At 48.1% G+C, this 25,903-nt stretch overlaps 2 protein-coding genes across 2 annotated transcripts in view; one reads left to right on the top strand and one right to left on the bottom strand.

Annotated features, from left to right (window-relative positions):
• The window catches only part of LOC149345811 (uncharacterized), a 175,115-nt gene that overhangs the window by 121,882 nt on the left and 27,330 nt on the right, over positions 1-25,903 (bottom strand). The window lies entirely within an intron of this gene.
• Positions 14,903-17,599, top strand: LOC149345814 (uncharacterized). The gene has a single exon (XM_089586235.1). It carries the CDS (start codon positions 15,238-15,240, stop codon positions 16,459-16,461), a length of 1,224 nt encoding a protein of 407 aa, XP_089442361.1. The 5' UTR covers positions 14,903-15,237; the 3' UTR covers positions 16,462-17,599.

Here is a 25,903-nt window from a genome sequence, read left to right on the forward strand (position 1 = left end):
GGACTGGACGAAAGCAACTGACAACTGAATTTTATTATGCAAAATGGAATATATAATGTAAACGGAGACCATCAATGGGCATGCGTAAGATCTTTCTTGCGTAAAGGGCATGAGCTGTTCCCGAAGAAAAGCCATCTCCCTGGGCGATAGCACTACAGAAGGCGTGCTGAGGCAAAATTCGCCGCAATTAGCTATGAGGAAAGCCTCAATAATTTATCTGCTGGTTCTGTCTGAAAAGCGTGGCCAGCACACGTGTTTTTCCCAGATGTGATTTCTTTTTTTGCAAGCATCGCCAACTTTGCAGTGTTCTGCAAGGTTGTCTGGGTGATCGCAATACTCAGCGCATTTTACGACAGCTATGGAATACCAACTAGCCTCAGTTGTCGCATCACACTGCCTATATATGAAGGTGTGACATGTCTTGTGAAGTCACCGTCCAGGGCTAAACACCCAACCTGGACGCGTTTTCGCGTGGTCGTGTTTTTTTAATTCTTGAAAGGGAATGACTTGTAGTTTTTACGAGCACATTTGTTTTTTATTGTAAAACCGATTATCAGCTTGAGTAACAAGTGGATCAGTAGACCTTGCTAGGCGGCTGTCCGTCAGTGGAGTCCTGCGGCGACCTCTTGGACTCTTGTCACGACCTGTACTTGTGTTTCCAGGTCGCAGCTGAGCAGCAAAGCCTCCCACGTGCCCGGTTGCGCGAGCCTCTGAAGCGATATTGGAGGGTGATCTGTCAAACATTCCCAGAAGATGTAGTCTAGGGTGGCTTTACCGCCGCATTTGCTGCACTCCGGTTCGAACCTATTTGGGTACACATGACTTAGAACTGTGGACTTGGGTAGAGTTTCAGTTCTGACTTCTCGCCACAGTTCTTCATTGGTTAGGTTCTTATGCGAATTTGGGATGATTAGCCTGCAAAGCTGAGTGATCTCGCGATAAGTATTGAGGCCATCTCTTGTCATTCCGACGTCCCAGGTAGCATCTACAGCTCGGGCGATATATTCTCGAGTTTTATCGTGGGCTGCCTCGTTCCCCCGCTTTGAGCCGGTATCAACACCAATTCTGCATCTTTCCCGTCTTTCGGGTAATCCTTGAGAATTCCCACAGAGATTGGAGATATTGTGCCCTTGGCAAAATTTCTAATGGTCGCTTTTGAATTACTGACAATCACTTCCGCTTGCGAGTTCGTCAGCGCCAAGGCGATTGCCGCTTCCTTGGCTACGTCTGAGGAGTTTGCGAGGAAAACGCGGCAGTACGAGCAAATAAAGTTCGAGGGTTTGTTGCAATCAAAAATGCATTTGTCATAATAAATTCGTGCATGGTGTGTCGAAAAGCGTCGTCCTTATGAAGAAAGACCATTTCGGAGTTAAAACGAAGGTATTTTAATATCCGTATGCTTACAGCACTCGCCTCAAGCGAAAGCGATGATTCTTGGAGAGAAAACGAACGGCAGCTTTGAAGCGAAGGAAAGCAAGAATTCTGATGTGAACGCCCCATTGAGAACAAAGACACAGGACAAAGTAAACGCACCGTACCAACTGATCAGGAAAGGGTATATCGCTTTCCTCACCCCTCCTTTTGCAGCAGCTGTCCGTAATGCGGTGTCTTCGGACACCAATCACATGATGTGGGCCTGTACCTCCAACCCGGCTATCCGCCCCCCCCCCCCCCCCCTTCTTTAACCAACCTAACCAGGGAGGACTGGGAGGCGAACCCGCTGGGCTGCCACGGCTTATAGACCCAACAAGCCTTAGCCGGGCGCGCCCGGGCGGCGGCCACCGCCACTAAGGTCCCAAACTAGGGACCTCCACATATTGCTTTTAAGGATCGGTCCCTTACAGGGTGATCCAAGCATACCTCCTATCCCTTGCTAATAAATGTTTTCACCACCACTACCAGAGCACGAAAGCGTCGACAATAGCTTCTGAACAAAACGATCTATTTGGGCTGATTTGTGCCCACAATAAACTGGATCACTGGGCGGCGGCGGTGTAGCAACAGGCGTGCTCGGCGGTCGTCGAGCAGAATGCTCTCCGCTCTCGATCGTGCTCAGTTGAAAGCTGATAGCGAACTTTCGAGGAAAAGCGTGTAAAGTTGCTAGAACATTCTGGAACAACGTAGACACAAGTCTGCCTGGAAGCGATCAATCGAGATTAATCTGGTCGCGTCTTTCATCACAAATAGAGCGATACAACGGCAAGCTGGGAGCTTTGAAGGATGAACAAATAGCCCGGCAAGGGACAATCAATTGATTCCTTTCGCCCCATCTCACTAACATCATGTTTTAGAAGACTCTAAAATTACATTCAAGACAATAATCTCTTCCCCCATACTATGGCTGGTTTCAGGACAAGACTTTCGGCCCAAGACGCCTTCCTGCTCCTGCGAGAAGTGCTTACCAACATCCCTAGAGGTCAAGAACATCTCACATCTTGGCCTTAGATTGAAAGGGCGCCTTCGACAACTTATCCAGCGAGGTGATCCTTCACGCCTTAAATGGCCTTAACTGCGGCGAAAAATTATTTTCTTACGTGCATGCTCACGGGCCACATGACCACGATAGGCATCGGTCAAACCCGCTCCGACGTCAGCGATATGCCACACGAAGGCAAAACTTAGGAAACTATCATTTTTAACGTTGCTATGCTGCGGCTGCCGTGTGCACTAGAAGTAGTTCCAACTGTGGGCTTTACCATATACGCGGATGATATTGTCGCGAGTGGAAGAAAAAGACGAGTAGCGATTGCAGCGCGCCGACGACGACGTTGCTGCGGGTGGACCTGCCTGTTTGTTTTGTGCTCTCTGTCTTTACCTGTTCTCGCCGCCGGCCTGTACGTCAAGCCGTGACATTTGGTGCAGGTACTGGGTAACGCATCTCATGCAGCGCACCCCGCCTCGTAGTTCGAGCCCCATTCTAAGTCCTGGCCGTCGAGTTTTCTTGGAGGAGCCCTCGGCAGAAACTGAGACTCGCGCTAGCCGACGTCAGCAAGGCCAAGCGCCGGAATTCGGACTCTTGCCCGAGGGATCGCGGACATCTAGGACAGCCAACGTCACCATGGCGTCCCAGTCACAACAAACCGACCCCGCGATTGCGTCGAGGATCGTCTACGTGCCTGTCACTCCAAGATCTGTCGTCCCGTTCCGTGGCGATGGCCTCCACGATGTTGAAGACTGGGTCCAGCACTATGAAAGAGTAGCTCGACATAACGGGTGGACTCCCGACCAATGCCTGCAGAACCTGTACTTCTCCCTGGAAGCCACAGCGAAGTATTGGTTTGAGAACCATGAGGCTTTGTTACCATCATGGGAGACGTGCAAGAGCGAACTGGTGCGCACGTTCGCGAACCAACACCGGTGACAGCAAGCTGAAGATCTGGTCCACGCTCGCATCCAGGCACCCACCGAAAGCGTCAGAAGCTTCATCGAAGACGTGCTGCGTCTGAGTGCCCGCGCCGACCCGTGGGCTACTGAGGAGAAAAAGGTACGGGCGTTGATGAGGGGTGTCCGGAATGACATCTTTGGAGCCTCATCCGCAATCCTCCGACCACAGTAGCCGGATTTGCCGCCGAAGCTACAAACATCGAGCACGCATTGGCGACAAGAACCAGTCACTTTCAGAGACTGAGCGCCCTTCCTGATGTCTCAAGTCTTGCCTCGTCTGGCCTGGGCGGAGTTGGTCTAGCCGATGTTCGAGAAATAATTCGCGACGTCATCCGCGAGGAGCTGAAAAAGCTCTTCCCTGCTCCTGAGCAGCCCGCCTCTGTCTCCATCGCGTCGGCCGTTCGCGAAGAACTGCGACACACGATGGCGCCAGAAGACGTCCCAATTGTAGCCGCAGCCGACCCACCAGCTCTGAGCTACGCCGCCGCAGTTCGTCGTCCGCCTCCCGCCCATCGCCAAGACCAGAGCGCTCCCGATTCCGGCCTTCAACGCCGCGAGTTCCTGCACCCGTCTGATGCCCGCCTGGGACCACCGAGACGCAGGAAGACCGACATCTGTAGGACTGCGGACCGGCGACCATTGTGTTTTCACTGCGGTGAGCCTGACCACATGTATCGCTACTGTCCATACCGCGACCTTGGCCTAAGGGGTTTTAACCGGGCTGATCCGTGCCCCCGCTACGGTGAACAGCCCCGCGACATACAAGACTACCTTCGACGTTCTCCATCACCGGTTATAGTTTCTCCTCGCACCTCTCGGTCGCCGCCACCTCGCCGCCCACCATCCCCTTCTCGCGGGTCTCGCCGTGAGAGCCTTTCGCCACTTCAGGAAAACTGAGTACGGCGACGCCTGGAGGTGGCGTTGCCGGAGTCGCACGAAGTAAAGAACCTCCGCCTACGTTGGAATGTCCCAGCTCGACCGATGGCATCCTTGGAAGCGCGAATCGTTTTTTAACCTCTAGCAATGTGCACGTTCTGATCGACGGACGCGACGTAACGGCGCTTGTGGACACCGGCGCCGATTACTCTGTCTTCAGCGGAAGTTTCTCTCGGCGTCTTCGCAAGGTTACCACCCAGTGGGATGGACCGCCCATACGTACCGCGGGAGGCCACATCGTAAACCCTGTTGGCAAGTGCACTGCCCGCGTCGAGATCCACGGTGAGACGTGCCCCGCCACTTTCGTGATATTGGAGAATTGCTCTAAAGATGTTATTCTGGGCATGGATTTTCTCCGTGAATATGGCGCCGTAATCGACATAGGGCAGAACAGGTTGACCCTCCGCGCACGTTCTTCATCGCCAGTACCGCCCGGGGCCACAGGCTTTGCGATGAAAGTTGATGCCGACCATGTCCACTTGCCGCCGTTGTCGACAGTTTTCCTGCCGGTCCGAGCCGATACAACAGCATGTGGAGAAGGCGTTCTGGAAGACAGTGTCCAGATGTTACTTACGCGTGGCATTGGTGCTGCGCGAGGGGTCGCAAATGTTCAACGAGGGTGTGCAAACATCTTCGTGACCAACTTCAGGAACGAGCCGCAGCACCTGACAAAAGGGTCAGTTATAGCCCAAATGGAAGAACTTAGCGGCGTTCGTGAAGCTGTTGCGCTGCCTACAGAGGCGGGCCCGCCCGAGTCTCGAGACCCTACAACGTTGCCCCTGGATATCGATCCCAAACTTGAGCCTTCCCAAACACATGAACTGCTCTCTCTTTTGCATCGGTACAATAACTGTTTCGCGACGACATCCCGAGTTCGCCAGACGCCCGTCGCCAAGCATCGAATTATTGTCGACACCGTAACGCACCCGATTCGTCAGCCGCCGTACCGCGTTTCCTTGAAGGAAAGGGAAACCATACAGGAGCAAGTGCGCGAAATAATAAAGGACAACGTCATCAAACAATCCAACAGTCCGTGGTCCGCACCTGTAATACTAGTGAAGAAAAAATCTCTGCCTCTCCCGTAAATGAGAGTAGAGTAAGCATGAAATGTTTACGGGCCTAATGTCATCTCGGTGGACACCCGAACCGCACTGTACAGGAAGGGAGGAACGCCACCACCCGTTCAGCGCAATGCCTTGCCATTTGAACGCAAGGTTTTTTGAGGAAAGGAAATGGCGCAGTAATTCTCTGCCATCTCGGTGGACACCCGAACCGCACCGTAAAGGAAGGGAGGAACGCCACCACCCGTTCGGCGCGATGCCTTGCCCTTTGAACGCAGCGCTTCTCCCCCGGATCACGTATGACAACGAAGTGTAACGCGGCATTTATGTGCTTTTTGCACGCGTTATTAGAAATCGGAAATTATAATTCCGTGCATTATCAAACCCACAGCTCCACTGATATCTTGATAAACATTGAGAAGGCACTGGCAGCAGTTATTTTTTGTCTCATCTGGAGACCAACCGGCGCTTGCATGCCGGTCGCGTAGGAGGGCTTAGAGAGTCTCGTTAAATCTCGTTAAGTCTCGTACGGTGCCCGGATGTTCTTTTCAGAGCCCGGATGACTGGAATTCAGTGCCCGGATGAGTGGATTTCAGTGCCCGGATGACTGGAATTCAGTGCCCGGATGAGTGGATTTCAGTGCCCGGATGATGGCTCTCGGTCTCGGCGTGACGTCACCACACTGCCGACAACGGGAGCTAAAAGCATTTCATGCTTAAAATACAGGACCCTATGATTTTGCGTCGACTACCGGCGACTCAACAAGGTGACCGAGAAGGACGTGTATCCACTACCACGCATCGACGACACCCTCGACCGTCTTCGTCATGCCCGCTATTTTTCGTCCATCGACTTGAAGAGTGGATACTGGCAAATTGAAGTGGATGAGCGCGACCGCGAAAAGACTGCATTTATAACCCCGGATGGCCTCTACGAGTTTAAGGTGATGCCGTTTGGCGTGTGTACAGCGCCCGCCACATTTCAACGAGTCATGGATACTGTGCTCGCCGGTCTAAAGTGGCAGACATGTCTCGTGTATCTGGATGACGTTGTCATCTTCTCAAGCACTTTCGCCGACCATCTGGTGCCTCTTGAAGTGGTTCTTCAAGCTCGTCTGAACGCCGGACTCACGCTCAAGCCTTCGAGGTGCCGGTTCGCATACAGTGAACTCAAGTTCCTTGGTCACATCGTCAGCCAAGTGGGTGTGAAGCCAGATCCCGAGAAAACTGCTGCCGTCGCATCCTTCCCTCCACCGTCGGACAAGAAGACCGTCAGAAGCTTTCTTGGTCTCTGCGCATACTTCCAACGTTTCGTACGGAACTTTGCCCAGATCGCGGCGCCACTTTACCGCCTGACGAAGGATAACGTTGCCTTTGAGTGGACCGAGGAGCAGCAATCAGCGTTCCGCCAATTAAAACACGCCCTTGCAACATCCCCCATACTAGGCTATTGTGATCAAGACGCCGACACTGAACTCCACACGGACGCCAGCAACAAAGGACTTGGGGCAGTGCTTGTGTAATTTCAGGACGGCGCTGAGAGGGTTATTGCGTATGCCAGCCGAGCTCTTTCGCAGGCGGAGGGCAATTACTCGACAACTGAGAAAGAGTGCCTCGCTGTCATCTGGGCCATCACCCAATTCCGGCCCTATCTGTACGGTCGCCCTTTTCGTGTCGTCACCGATCACCATTCGCTGGGCTGGCTCGCCAATATTAAGGATCCAGCAGGCCGCCTTGCTCGGTGGAGCCTTCGGCTACAGGAGTACAACGTCACCATCACCTACAAGTCCGGCCGCAAACATCATGATGCTGACTGCTTGTCTCGAGCCCCCGTGGAGCCGGCACCGGGAGGCGAAAATGACGAAGAGGACGGCTTCCTTGGGCATTGGACACGGCAGATATGGCTGCTCGGCAACGCAGTGATCCTCAGCTTGATCAGCTGATGGCGCACTTGGAAGGCCACGAAGCTGCGGTGCCTCGCATTTTCCAGCGCATACTGCCGACGTTCAAGATAATGCAGGGTGTTTTGTACAAGCAGAACTTCGAGAGCAGCCCGAGGTCGTGGCTCCTTGTTTTGCCGGAAGACCTGCGCACCGAGGTCGCCCAAGCTTGCCACGACAATCCTACAGCTGGTCACCTTGGCTACAGCCGGACACTTTCACGTATTCGAGAACGGTACTACTGGCCGACACTTCCTAAGTACGTCCGTCACTACATAAGAACTTGTCGAGAGTGTCAAAGGCGCAAAACACCGCCCATACGACCAGCTGGCCTTCTCCAACCACTCGAACCACCACCTGTTCCGTTCCACACTGTCGGAATGGATTTTCTTGGTCCATTTTCAACGTCGCAGTCGGTCAACAGGTACGTTATCATAGCGACGGACTACCTAACACGATACGCGGAGTCCCGATCACTTCCGTCGGCGACAGCTGTTGAGGCAGCCCAATTTTTTATTGAGTGCATTGTGCTCCGTCATGGTGCCCCTGCTGTTTTGATCACTGACCGGGGTGCCGCGTTTCTGGCCAAGCTCACAGAGGAGATCCTCCGTCTCAGCTGCACCAGCCACCGCCGAACTACTGCGTACCATCCGCCAACGAATGGGCTGACGGAGCGGCTGAACAAGGCCATGGCCGACATGACCGCCATGTACGTTGATGTCGCCCACCGCATTTGGGACGCGGTACTGCCCTACGTTACATTCGCTTATAATACCGCTCTCCAGGAGACGACAGGTATGTCCCCTTTCCAGCTGGTCCATGGAAGACAGGTCATCACGATGCTTGACGCTATGCTACCGCACGAGCCACCTGTCGACGTCGCCGATGATTCCCGACTAGTCTGCGAGCGCGCAGAAGAAGCTCGGCAACTCCCTAGACTCCGTACCCAACATCAACAACATGCCGACGCTCGTCGGTACAATCTCCGTCGACGCGACGTCTATTTTTACCCTGGAGACAAGGTCTGGGTGTGGACGCCGGTGCGCCGTCGAGGTCTATCCGAAAAACTTATGAAGCGCTACTTCGGCCCGTGTACAGTTGTTCGCCGCCTCGGTGAACTTAATTACGAGGTGCTGCCCGAAGGAACCCGACCGTCATCACGTCGTCCACCCCGCCCTGAAATAGTGCACGTAGTGCGACTTAAGCCGTATTACGCGCGATGATCGCCTGGACCCGAACTGATTTTCCCACTCCCTTTTACACTGGCCAGCAGGAGTTGCTGGGCGCGTGTGTGGTTTTCCTTCGTGTGCCTTTGCTTCCGTGTTAGCATCGGGACGATGATTCTTTATAGGGGGAGGTAGTGTCGCGAGTGGAAGAAAAAGACGAGTAGCGATTGCGGCGCGCCGACGATGACGTTGCTGCGGGTGGACCTGCCTGTTTGTTTTGTGCTCTCTGTCTTCACCTGTTCTCGCCGCCGGCCTTTACGTCAAGCCGTGACAATATAACTATATGAGCCACAAAGGATTCCTTGGACCAAAAAGAAATGAGCCTACACTAAGATGCAGGGATTGTCTAGGACTTTGCCTCTCAAAACTGCCTGCACTGCGCCCAAGAGATATTGTAGGTCACACGAGTACATGGCCCGAGATACGTGTCTACAGTTTTCATCAACCTCACGATCTAGGGTCACGCCATTACAGAAATTAACCTGATCCGCATCCTTAGTCTTTGGGTACAGAACAACCTCCGCGTCACCCACACCATCCAGAATCTCAAAACCACCGCAAACCAGAAAGATCGCATGATGAGCCGCATTACCAAGCACCGCCAAGGAATGCGAGAAGACAGTGATCGGCTGGTGCAAGCACTGGTACTTAGCCGAATCACATACGGACTACCCTTTCACACGCTAACAAAGGGAGAGCAGCAGCAAGTTGACACCATCATAAGGGGGTAAATCAAGACGGCCCTTAACCTTGCTAAATACACTACGACGGAGCGTCTGATCACCCTAGGAATCTTCAACACCTTTACAGAGCTAACAGAAGCCATTCGTGCATCTGATATAGTGAGACTTCAGACCACCCAAGCTGGACGAGCTGTCCTACACCGAGTAGGCACGCTTGCGGGCATCCGTGCAATGGATGCTCAATCCTCCTTAGAAAAACAACACAGGAAATATGTCAGCGTCTCTCGGATAGAAAAATATATGCTTCAAGACGTTCACAGAGGCAGACGACGAGCGCGAGTATCCTACCTACGCCAACGCCTAGCCAGTTCCTCCGGTGGTGTTTATCTGGACGCCGCAGCATACTCGGACGATGACTAGTACGCAGTGGCGGCAGTGGACCACCGCTTTTTCAAATTCACTTTATTTCTGGTAGAAAGCAAGTATACATCATGAGCAAGAGAGTTTAAAAGAGGAATATTCTACCAAGGAAGACGAGGCAAAAGGCGTTTCATCTACGCCTGACAAGGCCTCGCCTCCTGGCGAGATACATTGCACTCTCTGTGCTACAAAAGCCGTTGAAAGAAATATATTGCACCTTTCATTATGTGCAGAAAACAGAAGCATTGTGCACAAGCATTATATGAAATTAAAACCGTAAGTACTAAAGAAAACAAGAGAATTTTCGTTCAAAAAAAAAGCTTACATCACAACCTGTTAGTTATTATTGTGTCAAAAGGTAAGAACCACAGTTGCATAAATATTTATCTCAACAAAAGATTAGCTCCTAACTAGAAAATTATTACAGTGTCAAAAGCATGAAAAAGCAACATTTGTATCGACATAATTCAATAATCTATCAAGGAACACAGCAATACAAACGAAACACAAACCTAAATGAGATAACAAGGAGACAGGTCATTTTTTTTCTACCAGGAGTACTTTTTTTATCCGTGCTTTATAAGTATACGGTGACTGTACATTCACTGCGATGTTAATAAGCTCTGGAAACAAATTTAAAAGGACTGGAATCTGGTAGTCAAACGATTGTGTACCATAGGAAATTCTGACTTTTTTCTTAGCAAATGAATTTGCCCTAAAGTTATAGCCGCATTCTTGACGTCGGTACTTCCCAAGAAATGAATTTAGGTTACTTTTTATGTGAGTGAATATGTTCAGTGCCAAGCGCTGTCGAAATATACTTGTAATTGCAAGTATTTCATTTTTTACGAACAGTGGAGCTGTGTGTTCTCGCAACGCTGCATTTTCTATGAATCGGATGGATTTCTTTTGAAGAATATGAAGACGTTCCAAATTACCAGTGGTAGTGGTGCCCCAAACTAGTATGCAGTATTGTAATCTTGAATTAATCATGGTATAATAAAGCTGGCGCTTGAACCACGCTGGGAGCATATACTTAAATCTATTTAGCATTCCAATAGATTTCGCGAGGTCCATAGTCAAATAGTTTATGTGGTGTGTCCAGCTCAAGTTTTCGTGGAAATGTACACCCAGAAATTTCTGAGCGCTAACACGGTTTAATGTTTGCCCCTCGAAGACTAGTTTAGGTTTATTTCATTTCATTTCATTTATTTTCTCCTTAAGGGCCCGAGGGCATTACATAAGGGGGAGGCGAATTAACATGATGTAAAAAAATCTTGAACGTGGAAAAATGTGAAGAGCAAAATACAAAATACAATGAAGGCAAGCAAAAACAAAAGCAAGAAAAAAAAATACAGTAAAAAATGCAGACATACATCTAAGTCAAATAACAGCAAACAAGCAAGCGCAAGAGAAACAACATTACGCTAAGGCGCAGAAATGCAACTAAACTAAGTAACAAAAGAGTACAAAGCGGACAGTATTCAGGATGGCTGAAGTTTTAGCTTATTACGGAATTGTTTTCTGTCTGTGCATTCGGCTATGTTTTCGGGTAAGGAATTCCATAAGACTATTGCATGAGGGAAAAATGAGCTACTCATTGCAAGGGTGCGGTGGAAATTCGTGCTAGAGACTGGCTGTGGCTTAAACGGGAAGATCTTCGTAGTGGTGTTGTTAGTAGCTCATGTCTGGACCGAGGGTGATAATAGAATGTGTGAAGTAGGCACAAACGAGATATGATGCGGCGTGATTCGAGGGACGGCAAGTCGAGGTCTCTTTTCATTGAGGTGACGCTGGAAATTCTTGAATAGTTCGAGGTGATAAATCGTGCTGCACGGCTTTGAATGGCTTCGAGGTTAGCGGCGAGGTATGATTGTGACGGGTTCCAGATGGCTGATGCGTATTCAAGCTTTGGTCTGACGAATGTGAGATATGCTAGCTTTTTAATGTCTGAGGATGAGTCGGAGAGACTACGCCGCATGTAGCCGAGAACGCGTGAGGCTTCGGAGCAAATGGTTTCAATATGTGTTATCCATGATAGCGATGGTGTCATGTGCAGGCCAAGATATTTGTATGATGATGTGTAGGCAACGGGTGTAGAGTTGTTGTCAGTCCCCACTGCAACGCATTTTTCAATTTGCGGGAGCCTTTGTTTTGTTTTCAGAGTGAAAAACACGACATATTTGCCATTGGCGTCCTCAAGACTCAGCATCCGCCACAACGACGGTAACCGAACGCCTTCCATATCACTTAAAGTGACTTCCTTCAAAGCTTCCAGACCGGAACCTGAGCTACAAACGATTTGCATTTCTTCTGCGTCTTCACATTGACCGCCACTTGAAAGTGACCTCGTGAGACCTGCTTGTGCAGTGTTTTGCTCCCTTCGTTTTCGTTTTTTTTTTCGGACGGCTTCGAAAGGTACGAAGGAAGGTTCGGGAACAATTTCGGCACCACACCCCGGCAAGCGTCCACTTGCCCCGTGGCACCTCAACTGTCTGTCCGTTTATAACGTGCACATAACTCTTCAAGATATCCTGCTCATGGAAGTGCAAATCACACACCTTGGATTTTGCAGAGAGTTCCCGGTCGGCACGAGGAATCGCTCTGTTCCACGCCGAGCGAAGCGTCTCATTGCTTGGGGCACAGAAAAAATGGCGCTCCGAACTGTTAGCATCGTTCCGGTAGCCGCTTTTGCAGCCCGGAACGCAGCACGTCGGCATCGTTTGCTGATGTTAACACATGCGGCGAAGACTAAATCTCCGTAGATTGCATGCTTGCTGAAATCCGCCGTGAACGAGCACCCGCAAAACACGCCAGCGCTGCACCGCGTACTTCGTCCAGCCCGTTCTCCTAACCGGTTAGTTGAGAAGTGAAGCTGGGTGCGACTGCAGCGCCACGAAGGCGCGGGCCGGTGGCGGTTCCGCGCAGCGCCGCGGAGTTTGACAACTGAAGCTAGTCTAGTAACGTTGACGTGGGACTGGTGGGAAACGAGAAGGAACATGCCAAGCTCGAGGCATCATCGCTCGAGCGCGGCCAAACGCCATGCCCGCTTTTAATCCTCCTCATTCAATGTATAACGAACGAACGTCTCTAGTTTCAACGTTTCCAAAGGAGATACTTCCCCCACCTCATAGGAAATTAGACACCCCAGCTAAAGTCTCTAGGCGGCAGATAAAGACGAACACATTTCCAGACGTCCATAGACTACATCCCATACACCCAAGATTATACTCCGGCACATGTCCCTGGTGCCAGGTCCGCCCTGCACTCTTCAACATTTCGTGGGGATGTGGGGCCAAACCAAATACTCTAGAGGAGAAAAACACTTATTTTGAGCGGCGGGAGGCGCTGCTTACCAGCGATAACGTGGAGAACCAACGGGCCCTTTACACAGAGGTCCACGGGGCAGTTTAACCCAGCGGAGCCCTGGAATGAGGACCACAACTATAAGCTCGTACAACTCCCCCTCTTTAATAAACTTTTTCCTCCTCCTCCTCTCAGAGATGACAAAAAATCTAAAGAAACGCCAAAACATGAAAGCATCAGACTTCAGAGACAGAATAGAAACGGAAAATTGGCCATGCTATTCAATAAACGCTAGGTAACCCACCACAAGGGCGTTTAATATCGGCGTAATTGGCGAAACCTCAACGAAAACTTCTTGTACAAAGCTTGCTTACGTAGTTGCGTCCAAATGCGGACTAAATCCACTGGAGCGTGTGTGTCCACAACGTGTCGCTCGTCTGAGACCTCACTCAGCGTAAGCAGGCCAGTCGACAAAATTCTTCAGCGCCACATAACGAGTGGGATATTGGCAGGTAATCGTGAGGCGAGAAGCGCAAGATGTTGTGTAGAAAAGCACAGGACTTCTTTACGAGATACAAACAAGACCACACAAAGCACAGCGTGTGGTCGTTCGAGCCTCGTCTTGTCGGCCCGTCTTCTTTGCGCAGTTTTAAAATGACTGAGCTCTAGAACCAACTAGCCAAATTTTACGCCTTACATCAGAAAAATCAAAGTAATGTTCAACGGTCTGGCAAGGGAACAACAGTTAACAATCGATAGCGAGGTGCTGGCATTTGTAAGTGAATGCGTTCTTAGGGCAGGTAGTGACCGCTGATCCGGATTATGAGGGGAAGTAACTGAGAAGGATAAAAAAGGGAACGTTCTCTGAGATCATGACTAGCAGTTTACCAAAATACCTCAAGAGTAAAGAATACAGCATCTGTATGTTTCTGCACAGGATTATGGGGCAGAACCGTGGAGGCTGAACGGTTCACGTTAAGTTAAGGACAACACAATGTGCTATGGAAAGAAAAATGGTATGTGTAACGTTAAGAGACCGGAAGCGGGTAGAGTTTGTGAGGGAACAAACGCCGGTTAATGATATCCTCGTTGAAATAAAGAGGAAGTAGTGAGCTTGGGTAGGGCATGTAATGTGAAGACAAGATAACCGCTGGTCCATAAGGGTAACGGAGTGGACTCGATGAGAAGACAAGCATATGAGGGGGCGGCAGGAAGTTAGGTGGGCGGATGAGATTAAGAAGTTTGCAGAGATATGTTGGGCGCAACTGTCAAAAGACATGGTTAACTTGCGAGTAATGTAGGAGACATGTGCCCTGCAGTGGGCGCTGTCAAGCTGATTATGAGGATGGCATTATATTCAGCAAGGCGCCAGCAAAGGCCCCTGTCAAATTATGCTAAAAACCACTCACTCAGGATGGGAGCAATACAAGAACATATACGATTCCATTTTTTTTTTCAGATATGGCCGCCTGTTCCAGTGAATAAAAGTAGATCGGAGGCAAAACTCAGCTTTAAAAGACTCTGCTCTGAGTTTTGGTCGCATTCTGGAGAGCGACATTTACAAACGTGTCGTACAGCCTTGAACGCACGAAGGCTTGCTAGTTGTAATAACGTATAGAACCGATCTTTAATACCTTCGAAAAAGGAATTGAGATGCATTTGAGTGGATAACTTTATGTAATACGAAACAGCGTCGCAGTTCTTCACCTAGAACGGGTCATCAGTGTGTTCCCCGCAGGGAGGCGTCTGCAGCATGCAGACGTTGGTGAGTGGCGACACCACGGGGTTAACCCGAGCATCCGCAGGGACATCCCCGCAGGGGGATGATGGTGAACAATGCATCACCACGGACCCGAGCATCCGCGCTTAAGCCGTGCGTGGCATCGCCGTGTCCGGGGAAAAGGGGATCCTGGTGGTTGAGCCGATGCCGAGCGTTTGGACCCTTAAGGCCCCTCGGCGGAGGCAACACACCACTTTGGCCCCAGCTTCCTGTAGACGGCACCTCCGGCCTGACCCAACCGGAGGAAATCGGCAGTCGCCTTTTCCTGTCCTCCCCTCTATCTTTCACTTTCCTATTCCCTTTCTTACAACCTTCCTGTATCCTCCTCTCTTCTTCGTTTTTTCCTTTTTTTCCTGGCGGCGAGGGTTAACCGTGTGTGACCAACTACCCTGAGTTGAGTCATATTAGGTTATAGTTAAGGTGTACAGCTGGCGTAGGCAGGACTTTCTTTCAAGTTCCTGTCGCGTCCCCTTGTTGGACTCCATGGTGGGTGGCTGGCACCATGACCGAAAAACATCAATTTTTTATGGCTCCCCCCCTTTCAAAACCTGATCGCTCTCTGAAAAGAGGGCGGACCGATGCAAGCGACTTTTTCCAAAAAAGAAAGATAACTTTCCCGAAATTCCATGTTGTACATAGCAATGCAGAAGAAAAACAAGCAAGACTGATATCTCCGTTCCTGGTAGCAAAGTGCTTGACAGATACCTTGGGCCTTGGGTACAAGGTATCAAAAATGGCCAGTGGTGACTTACTGCTCGAATTGCATGACACCGTCCAGTACTCTAAACTCTCAAACCTCGTGTCCATAGGGGAGATTCCGATCTCCGTTACTTCACATCGATCTCTAAACACTGTCCGAGGCGTCATATCTGAAATCGACTTTGTCCACCTCTCTGAAAAAGAAATGCTTGAGGGCCTTACTGATCAAGATGTCATAAATGTTCAGCGAATAAAGATCAGGAAGGACAACAAAGAAATTGACACGAAACACCTCATCCTCACTTTCAACACCAGCATACTGCCTGAAAGCATAGAAGTCGGATATCTGAAAATAAATGTAAGACCATATATTCCCAACCCACGAAGATGTTTCAACTGCCAGAGATTTGGCCACGGCTCACAGAGTTGTCGCGGCCGCAAAACTTGCGCAAAATGCTCTTCGAAGGAACACCAATCCGAAGAATGTGTTGCTAACCCACGGTGTGCAAACTGTGAAGGAGACCATGCTGCCTACTCCAGAGCTTGTCCTTCATGGAAAAAAGAAAAAGAAATTATTACTCTCAAGAATACACAAAACATTTCTTTCAAAGAAGCACGAAGGCAATACGCTCAGACAAACAAATTCTCCTTCACTGCAAAAACAAACTTCGCCGATGTGGTGCGTGGGCGCGGCACACCACACCAGGCTACGGCACCTGTCCAGGCCACACGCAGTGAGCCTGTGGCGGGGCCACCCGCGCCCCCGTGTGGAGTAGCTAGCGCTACTCCGCAAACCCCAAAGGAGGCAACGCAGACCCCCGGGTCGGCGGGCCTCAAGACCTCTTCCCACAGGTCGAGGTCAAACTCGAACGTGAACGTGCCTTCTGCACGGTCGTCCAGCGCCTCCGCAGAGGCGATGGGCACGACCCCGGGCAGCCCCGCGCCGTCCACGTCGGACGGTCGGCGGAGCTCTCTGGATCGATCAAAAAAAGACAGGCCCCGAGTCACGGGGCCATCAAAAACTTGATCTAGTTTTTCACCCGATACAAACACAAAAATAAGATGGCTTTCATAATACAATGGAATTGTAGAGGACTTTTACACAATTACAGTGACATAAAAGACATACTAGGAGCACATGCTCCTGTCGCCTTATGTCTACAAGAAACAAATTTAGGTCCCCAAAAAAATAACTTTCTAAAGAATTACACTGTTTTCCGCCGCGATCGGGAACAGGCGAGCCGACTATCGGGAGGCGTAGCCATCATAGTTAAAAACGGCGTCCCGGCTCGAGAGCTTAAACTAAAAACAAGACTTGAAGCTGTCGCAGCCACTCTGGTTGCCCATAAAACCATCACAGTGTGCTCACTATATATCGATCCGCACTTTAATTTAACACTACATGACTTAGAGGATCTTTTAGAGCAGCTACCAGAGCCATACCTGGTAGTTGGAAATTTTAATGCACATTCACATTTTTGGGGAAGTGAAAAAACTGACGCTAGAGGCCATCTCGTAGAGGATTTTATTTTATGCAATGACGTCTGTTTACTCAACTCTAATAAGCCTACATACTGCTCCCCAACCTCGGGGAAAATGAGTGTTTTAGATTTGTCTTTTAGTTCACCGTCTGTTTTTAACGATTTTAACTGGAGTGTTTTAGACAATCCACATGGAAGTGATCATCTCCCTGTCGTAATAAGTCTTTCATCCTCGCTAACAGTTATTCCCACAAAACCACGGTGTTGGAAGCTAAATTTAGCTGACTGGCAACTTTTTACAGCACAAGCTACATTAGAGAAAATAGTTTTAGAAAATGTTGACATCAATGAGATAAATGAAAAATTCACGAATTGTATCTTAGCTGCCGCACATTTAGCTATTCCTCAATCCTCTGGAATAGTAAAACAAAATCACAAATACTGGCACACAAAAGAATGTAAAGATGCAAAAAAGAAACAAAACAAAGCCTGGGGCATTTTTCGGAGATATCCAACACATGACAATCTCATAAACTTTAAAAAAGCAAGAGCAAAAGCACGATACATCAGACGCAACGCAGAAAGGGCATCATGGCAACAGTACATATCCTCGATAAACAGCTCAATAACATCCAAAAAAATGTGGGAGCAGGTGCGTAAATTCACTGGAAATTTTACTCCTTTCACATTTCCAATGCTAACAACACCCGGTACTCAAAAAACATTAGAAGAACAGGCAAACATATTGGGTGAGCATTTTGCTACAGTATCAAGCTCAGCCAACTACACACACTCCTTTCAAAAGCACAAAACAATAGTAGAAAAACAAAAACTTCCCCTCAGAACATGCATACATGAAGACTACAATCAGCTTATTACAATGCAGGAACTAAACACAGTACTAACATCCGGTAAAAAGACAGCACCAGGCCCAGACAATATACATTATGCCATGCTTGCTCACCTCTCTGAGACTGCCATAGAGGCTCTCCTAAAATTTTTCAATAAAATATGGATGAGTGGAGAAATCCCCCAAGCATGGAGAGAAGCAATCATAGTACCTTTTCTAAACCTGGCAAACCACCAACTAGTCCCACCAGTTACAGGCCAATAGCACTCACTAGCTGTATAGCAAAATCATTCGAAAGCATTCTAAACATCAGACTAACCTTCACACTTCAGTCCCGGCAACTTTTAGATATACACCAATGCGGGTTTAAAAAGGCATGTTCCACAACTGATCACCTTGTTCGCTTTGAGAACACAGTCCGGGAAGCGTTCATCCACAAGCAACACTGTATCGGGGTCTTCTTCGACCTGGAGAAGGCTTACGATACCACGTGGAGGTTCGGTATCCTCCGTGACCTAGCGGACCTAGGTATCCGCGGCAGGATGCTGAGCTGTTTGAACGACTTCCTAACCAACCGCACGTTCCGAGTCCGCCTAGGCGCAACCTTCTCCAACACTTTTATACAAGAAACTGGCGTACCCCAGGGGTGCACCCTCAGCACGACCTTATTCATCATCAAAATGAACTCCATAGGAAAAGTAATCCCAAAATCCATAATGTACTCAGTTTACGTAGATGACCTCCAAATAGCATGCACGTCTTCCAGCATACCTACCTGTGAGCGACAGATACAAATAACACTAAATAAACTGGCCACCTGGGCAGATAGAAACGGATTTAGATTTTCTCCTCAGAAAACAGTAGCGGTTCTATTCTCTTTGAGACGAGGCCTACAGGCCGACCCCACACTATATCTAAACCAGACCCCATTACCAGTCAAACAAGAGCATAAATTTCTAGGGGTAACTTTTGATAAAAAGCTCAGTTTCTTGCCACATATAAACAGCCTAAAGAAAAAAGCTTCCCAGGCCCTCAATGTACTGAAACTACTGTCAAGAAAACGCTGGGGGTCTGATAGGGCATGCCTGTTACACATATACCGTTCTCTGGTTCGCTCTAAGTTAGACTATGGGTCCATCGTATATGGCTCAGCAAGACCATCCTACATAAAACGACTGGATCCTATCCACAATCTTGGTTTAAGGTTGTCTTCAGGTGCTTACAGAACTTCACCAATAGTAAGTCTGTATGTGGAAACGAATGAACCTTCCTTAGAAGATCGAAGAACTGCACTAACTTGTACATACATCCTCAAAATCCTTTCACAGCCCAAACATCTCTGTTACCCAATTGTCACGAAATGCCCATCCCGAATGCTCTTCAACAACAAGCCCCATGCAATTAAGCCGTTGCTCTTGCGCTTCGAAGAAAAATGCCAAGCTGTGAACATACTAAATGAAATCAAAAATATTGCCCCAAGACACGAAGCGCTATCACCGTGGTACACTCTCCCCACAGTGTGTGACGTCACACTAACACGCTTCAGTAAAACCTGTACGCCACACGACCATATAATACAAGAATATCTAGCACTACAAGAAAAATACAGAAATTACACTGCATTTTATACTGACGGGTCAAAAACTCATGCTCATGTAGGAAGCGCAGTAATACAAGGAAAAAATGAAAATGCAGTACGACTGCCCTCATGTGCTACAGTTTTCACCGCGGAGTGTTATGCTATTAGTGTTGCGGTACAGAAAATAACAAATGAAAACATCAAAAATAGCATCATTTATACAGATTCACTGAGCGTCCTTACAGCATTAAACTCCAATAATGCCACAGAGCCACTGATTGGAAGCATCATACACAATATAGTAAAGGTCACAACACGAAAACATGTTATGAAATTCTGCTGGGTTCCCAGTCACGTTGGCATTAGGGATAATGAGAGAGCCGACATGTGTGCTGCACAGCCAGAGCCATGGAGGTGAAACATGTGGGTTTGCCTCCGAGGGATTACATGAAGTTAGTGCATAGCAAACTAAGAGCCAAATGGCAAGCTTCTTGGGAAAATGAAAGAAACAACAAGCTGCATACTGTAAAGCCTATTTTGAAAGAATGGAAATCATGCCGTCATAAAGAACGTTTTATCGAAGTAATTTTATGTCGTTTACGCATAGGCCACACACACATCACCCATAACTTCTTATTAACAAAAAAAGACAAACCTGTGTGTGAAATGTGTGGTGAGGAGCTCACAGTGAATCACATTTTAATCTCTTGTTCGCATCTCGAAGAACTTCGAAAGAAAATTTTTACGGTATTTTACAATGAACACATTCCATTTCATCCCGCATTACTTTTAGGCGAGCAAACACTCGTCGAGTTTTCACTTGTTTGTAAGTTTCTAAAGAAAGCCAATGTTTTAAATTTAATATAATGTAACTTCTATACACTTAACACAACATCATCTAACCTTGTGTTTGGCGCATGATAGCCATAGTTGCTTATGCGCCATAAAACCCCATATAACTAACTAACTAATCACCAGTGTGTAAAAAGCTGAGCTTTTTTCTGACGAAATATGGCAACTGATGTTTTCCAAGTGCCGTTTACCAAGACAACTGCGCTGAAGGGGGTGTGAACCTTGTGAGTCTATTTCGCTATTTTATAAAAAATGGCAGTATTTGTGTTGTCACTCATTATTTTATTGGCTGCGCATGTGTGATGCCACACCATGACTTGCCCTTATTTTCCGCTCTGTTCATAACAAATTTTTGCTAGTGACGCTCGTATGTTCCTGTCTTTCTTCACCACTCTCCTGGTCTGGTTGTGCGCTCAAACTTTCATGTTATGTTTTACCAACATCCTCAAACTGCAACTTATTTTTCTTCTACCGCACTCCCTTCTACAAGAGCCAATGCGCTAGAATGCAGCTTCCATAGTGGTGCATTTTTGTTTCGAGTGTACTGACTCAACTGGCGGTGCGACCTGCACCTCTCCCTCAAGACACGTTCAACTAAGATTGACGTAATTATCATCATCAGCAGCAGCAGCAGCAGCTTGACTACGCCCATTGCCAGGCAAAGTCCTCTCCCATGTCTCTTCAATTAACCCTGTCCTTCGCCAGTTGCGGCCACCGTATTCCCGCAAATTTCCTAACCTCTTCCGCCCACCTAACTTTCTGCCGCCCCCTGCTACGCTTGCCTTCTCTTGGAATCCACTCCGTTACCATCAAAGACCAGCGGTTATCTTGCCTTCGCATTACATGCCCTGCCCAGGCCCACTTCTTCCTCTTGATTTCAAGTAGGATATCATTAACGCGCGTTTGTTCTCTCACCCACTCCGCCCGCTATCATTTTTCTTTCCATAGCTTGCTGCATTGTCCCTAATTTAAGCTAAACCCCCTTTGTTAGCCTCCACATTTCTGCCCCATAGGTGAGTACTGGTAAGATACACCTGTTGTAAACTTTTCTCTTGAGGGATATTGGTAAACTGCCATTCATGATCTTAAAGAACCTGCCATACATGCGCTCCACACCATTCTTATTCAGCTAGTGATTTCCCTCTAATGATCCGGAACAGCTGTCACGGAATGCGTTAATAAAAGTATAAACATAGTCGCGCTTACTTTGAACTTGTTTGTTTCTCAGCCCGTTTTATGGTCAGTAGTGTACTGTGTACTAGCGCGCTGTTCCCAAGATGCACAACCACCCGGCCGTTTTTGGTCACTGTTGACAACAAGTTCGCTGTTTCCGGCGGCATGTCCAAGCTAGTGGCTTGCTTCGCGTGGCGATTGGACTTTCGCATAGCTCGCAGGCTGCAATAATCAAACAGGGTGGCGACGAGAGTCTCCCGGAAGGTGATATAGGGCTCTGTCGGCTTTCGCTACCTTCGTGGCTCTCACAGTATGCGCCCCACGCCTTCGTGAGTTCATTTGTGTGCCTTGCAAGCTGGGTTTCCATCGAACGTCGCGTATGTCTGGACAAGTGGCGCCCTCTGGTGACAGCGCTGCGCAACCCGCGAGGTGCCTAACAAAAGCAGGCCGACTTCGCTTTTCCATGAAGGTTGCTCAACGCTCACTGGTAGGGCTTAAATTACATTACTGCTATTAATACTATTATTCGTAGTAGAAGTATTATAAGTACTAATACTATGCACCCAGAACAAACGAAAGCTACGCGGAGGTTCGCATTAATTGTGACGATGGGTACTAAATGTCCTGCAGGCTACAGATGCCGAAGTAAGGCTTTTTGACGGGCTAGTTGGTACATATTCATATTTGGAAGGCTGTGCGCTAAAAAGACGTTCACAGGAAAAAGGATAGAGATGACAGGAAAGAATGTGCTTCTTTCCTGTCACCGCTATCCTTTTTCCTGTGAACGACTTTTTAGCGCACAGCCTTTCAATTACAAATGCCGAGCGGCACTGCCCTCAGCCACTGAGCTGTGTATTAGTCTCTTGCTTCGACAAGACCGGCGATATCTGACGAGTCAGTTTTTCCTCGTTGTTAATCGGATTATTGAAGCAACTGACGCGAGTGAGCCAAGTCTTATTAATACAGTAGCCCGATAGCGATGTTAGATACATATTTCAACTTTTCAAGCGTGCAGGCGTGTGGTAAAGCGTCATATATAATTCCTTCCCGAAAAATTGTTCTCATTTGACAATGTAATTTCCAATGGTATTTTCAGCCCATTTTGTCTCATACGAAGTGCACTGGGCATATAACATGTCAAGCTTCTCCAAATCGGAGGAAATTTCGAGCTTTTAGCCGTTTACTTTAAACCGGATTTTTTTTTCTTCGAAATTAAGTAGACATCATTTTTCCCTAATATGAATACGCTTGACGAAGAAGAATTATCTCCATTGAAAAAATTTTAAACATTCACACATATGCCAATATACTTTCGGTACTCCTGAGTGGCGAAAAAAATAGGACATAATTTTCAAACCGTAAACCATGGCAACCATACATTTTTCTCAAAGCGCTGCGGCACGATTTGAAGTCGAAGAGAAACAATAATAACATAATAATTAATAACATCTCTTATCAAAAGCACTACAAAACCGTACGCAACAAGACGCGTTTCGTCGTCGCCTTTAGTACAGAAGACTACGTGCATATGTGTTCGAAAACATTCCTGATACTTCCGTGTTAAACCGCATTGGTAATTAGGCAGCGACTAATATGCATTCATTTCTACGATCGCTGTCACATGAGCACTTTCCAATGTGGTCTAATCTATCGGGAACGAGCTAGATGCAGATTTGGCGAAGCTGCGCGGCCAGTCCAATCGTAGTCGAACCAGATCCTTGTCATTCCGAAAGTGGTTGCGTGATGGAGATTTTGGATTTCGGTCGAGGGCTGCCATCCTCGTGGCCACGAAAGAGCCGGTAGTTATAGGTTATATGAATCCTATCAAGTTTGAGAACTTCTTTATTCTATTCAGTGCGGCTTGATTTTTTTAAGCGTATTAACGGGGTGGAGAAATTTCCTAAAGCATCCAGAGGCCACGAATTAAAGACGGTAGCGCCAATTTCTCCTAAGTTACTGTCATAGCGAATGCTGTACGAGTTAATTCCATGACAATGGACGACTGAAACTCGCGGGCATGTGGAGTGTTCGCATGACGTCTGCTTCACGGGTGGACTGGCCCCAATCGGGCCCGCTAGGGGAGGTGGGTGGATGTATCGTCGTCCGCTTGCTGCGCGCTGCCACGCGCCGCATTTTACTTGGGTTTTCGTACACCGTTCCATTGCTGTTGTGGCACGTTAAAATAGATTGCACTGCTGGTCAGCAATGGTAACCGCAGCGTAGGTCTAATGTGTACAGAACAGAGAACATAATTATATAGATTTATTTACGCAAATATATTTTCCCGTTACTTTCAGTCAAAAAGAGATATTTCTTAAAATACACATCATGTCTACGTTACAGCCTTTCCCCCAATGCAGATAATGTGTGTCGACGCACCATTTAAAACAGCTCAACTGACATTTTTACCACATCATTTCGTGCATCATTCCTGCATAATTTTCACGCAGTACAGAAGGGTCATTCCGTACACAGCCAGTGCACGCAATTTAATGCATGCAAGATGTACCTTACAATGATAATTACAAAAAAAGCGTAGTACTTACGTGAACGCATGAGAAAAAACCTCTCTCACGCAATTAATGGTCTTCACTGTCCATGCTGATGTATGCGTCACCAATTGAACTCAGTTAACATACAGTGGCATAATCGGTTCCCAGAATGTGCCGACATTGAGGACTAAACCAGATGACTGCTTCCAGTCACTAAATCATTGTTCATGACCAACGGGAGCCGAAATCAGCGATGGCTCCAGAGAAAGAGAGCGGAGGTTGCGGTTCCCGTCGTATTCGTGCGGGTCTCACTGCAGTGTTCGCAATTTCGAATCTCACGAGCAAAAAACTAAACACACCGTAGCAGTCGCAAAATCGACGTCACTAACACGTGAACGAACCTGACGCCAAAGTGTCTGTGACCGGCGCCGCAAAGCAATGGACAGAGCCAGAGTTAATGCGTGACTGACGGAGTTCGCGAAACACACGAAAATGATGCATGGCAGTTGCAACGGCTGCGCGGGCCAGAAAGTCAATAGGGATAGAGAGCAGTGAGAGGCTGTTTCTCTTTTCAGAACAGTCTTGCGGTTAGAGAGAGACAGAAATGGACGGAAAGGCAGAGAGGTTAACCATGCGATGCCCAGTTGGCTGCCCTACACTTGGGGAGGGGAACAAAGGGGAAAAAAAGGAAAAAAGCGGCAATGAAATGAGTTTTTCAAGTGCCCATCACCACTATGTCAAGGGGACAGAGGGCGCGCACTAAATACTTAACGATTTTAGATGGAAATACAACCTCGAGTCCCTTAAGAATCTCAGGAGCGCTTTCAGCGCATCCTTTTGCGAGAAAGGGTTCTGTCCAAGGCCCCAGAGCCTTGGACTCTGCAAAAGGATGCGAGTCCAAGTGGTAGAAAGTAGTAGTCAGGAAACCGCGCTCTCGCTCAAAGCGAGGGCAGTCACAGAGGAGGTGCCCCATATTTTTCTTTACTCCAGACGCTAGTGCCAATTCTTCTTTCAGTAACGGTCACAACGGATGGTGTACGGAGTTGCGGCTTTAGCGCAGGTTTTTCAATTATCCGGGACGGAAATGGCTCGTGCTTTCCTCCCCCTACTATTAACACTGCACACAGCGCCAGAGGAGTTAAGCGAAAATCCGAGCGCATACTTGCACGGGCTCGTAGTGTGGTGTTATGCCTCGTACGTGGCGAAAACTTGCACTAGCTGCGCCCCGGGAGTGGGGTTGTAAACCAGACGTGTTTCCATTTAGTCGGGCTTCATTTCGAATCCACTCGTCTTCCACCATTTGTAAAACTATGTGCGTATGAAGCCCCGCATGTCGTTATGCGGGACAAATCATCGATCGGGATTCAGTGCGAACATGTGACAGCGTTGGAAACCGAGTGGGCTCGCAGCATCAAGCGGGATAGAGTTCGATCGGGATCAGAAATACGCGTATGACTCAGTATCTTACGCCACTCATGCTTCAGCGCGCAGTGCCGGCTGAGCCTAAGCAAAACAGCATTTGAGCGCTGGGAAGATTTCGTAAAGTGGTGCCATATTGGAGCTACAAATCTGGAATTGCAAGTAGATGCTAAATTGTAAAACGGTACTGAAATCACTATGACAGTTTATTTAATCGCCGCACCAGTCACACAATTCACTCGTTTTCTGGTGTCCAGCACCATTTGTAATACCATGCACCTCAATCCGTTTTTCCAATGAAATTCATATATTTCCTCGTCTTTAATACAGATGGAGGTGTTATAGAAAAAGGCTGCCCAAAGGCAGCTTGAGGTGTCTAGAAACCTAATGTTCATCAGGGCGGCAGTGTCACTGTAAACACAAATAACCCCAAAAGGAGTATAAATGGCTACCGTCCGCTTTTAAACTCCGTATCGAAAATTGTGCGATAGGCTGTAAGCAGTAAAAATGAGGAAATCCCCCTTTTTTATTGCGGTCACGAAGTCAAGGAGTAAATTAAAGCATTCACATAATTTTACTACTTTTCCAAACAGGAGTACGTCGGCTTTAATACTCCTTCAGGC

This window comes from Amblyomma mixtum, chromosome 4 (assembly GCF_055824585.1).
Source record: "Amblyomma mixtum isolate Tamu chromosome 4, ASM5582458v1, whole genome shotgun sequence".
NCBI classification, from domain to species: domain Eukaryota; kingdom Metazoa; phylum Arthropoda; class Arachnida; order Ixodida; family Ixodidae; genus Amblyomma; species Amblyomma mixtum.

Bases quoted from the DNA above. Each gene is read 5' to 3' on its own strand.
- LOC149345814 (XM_089586235.1), top strand. From the start codon at position 15,238: ATGACCGAAAAACATCAATTTTTTATGGCTCCCCCCCTTTCAAAACCT.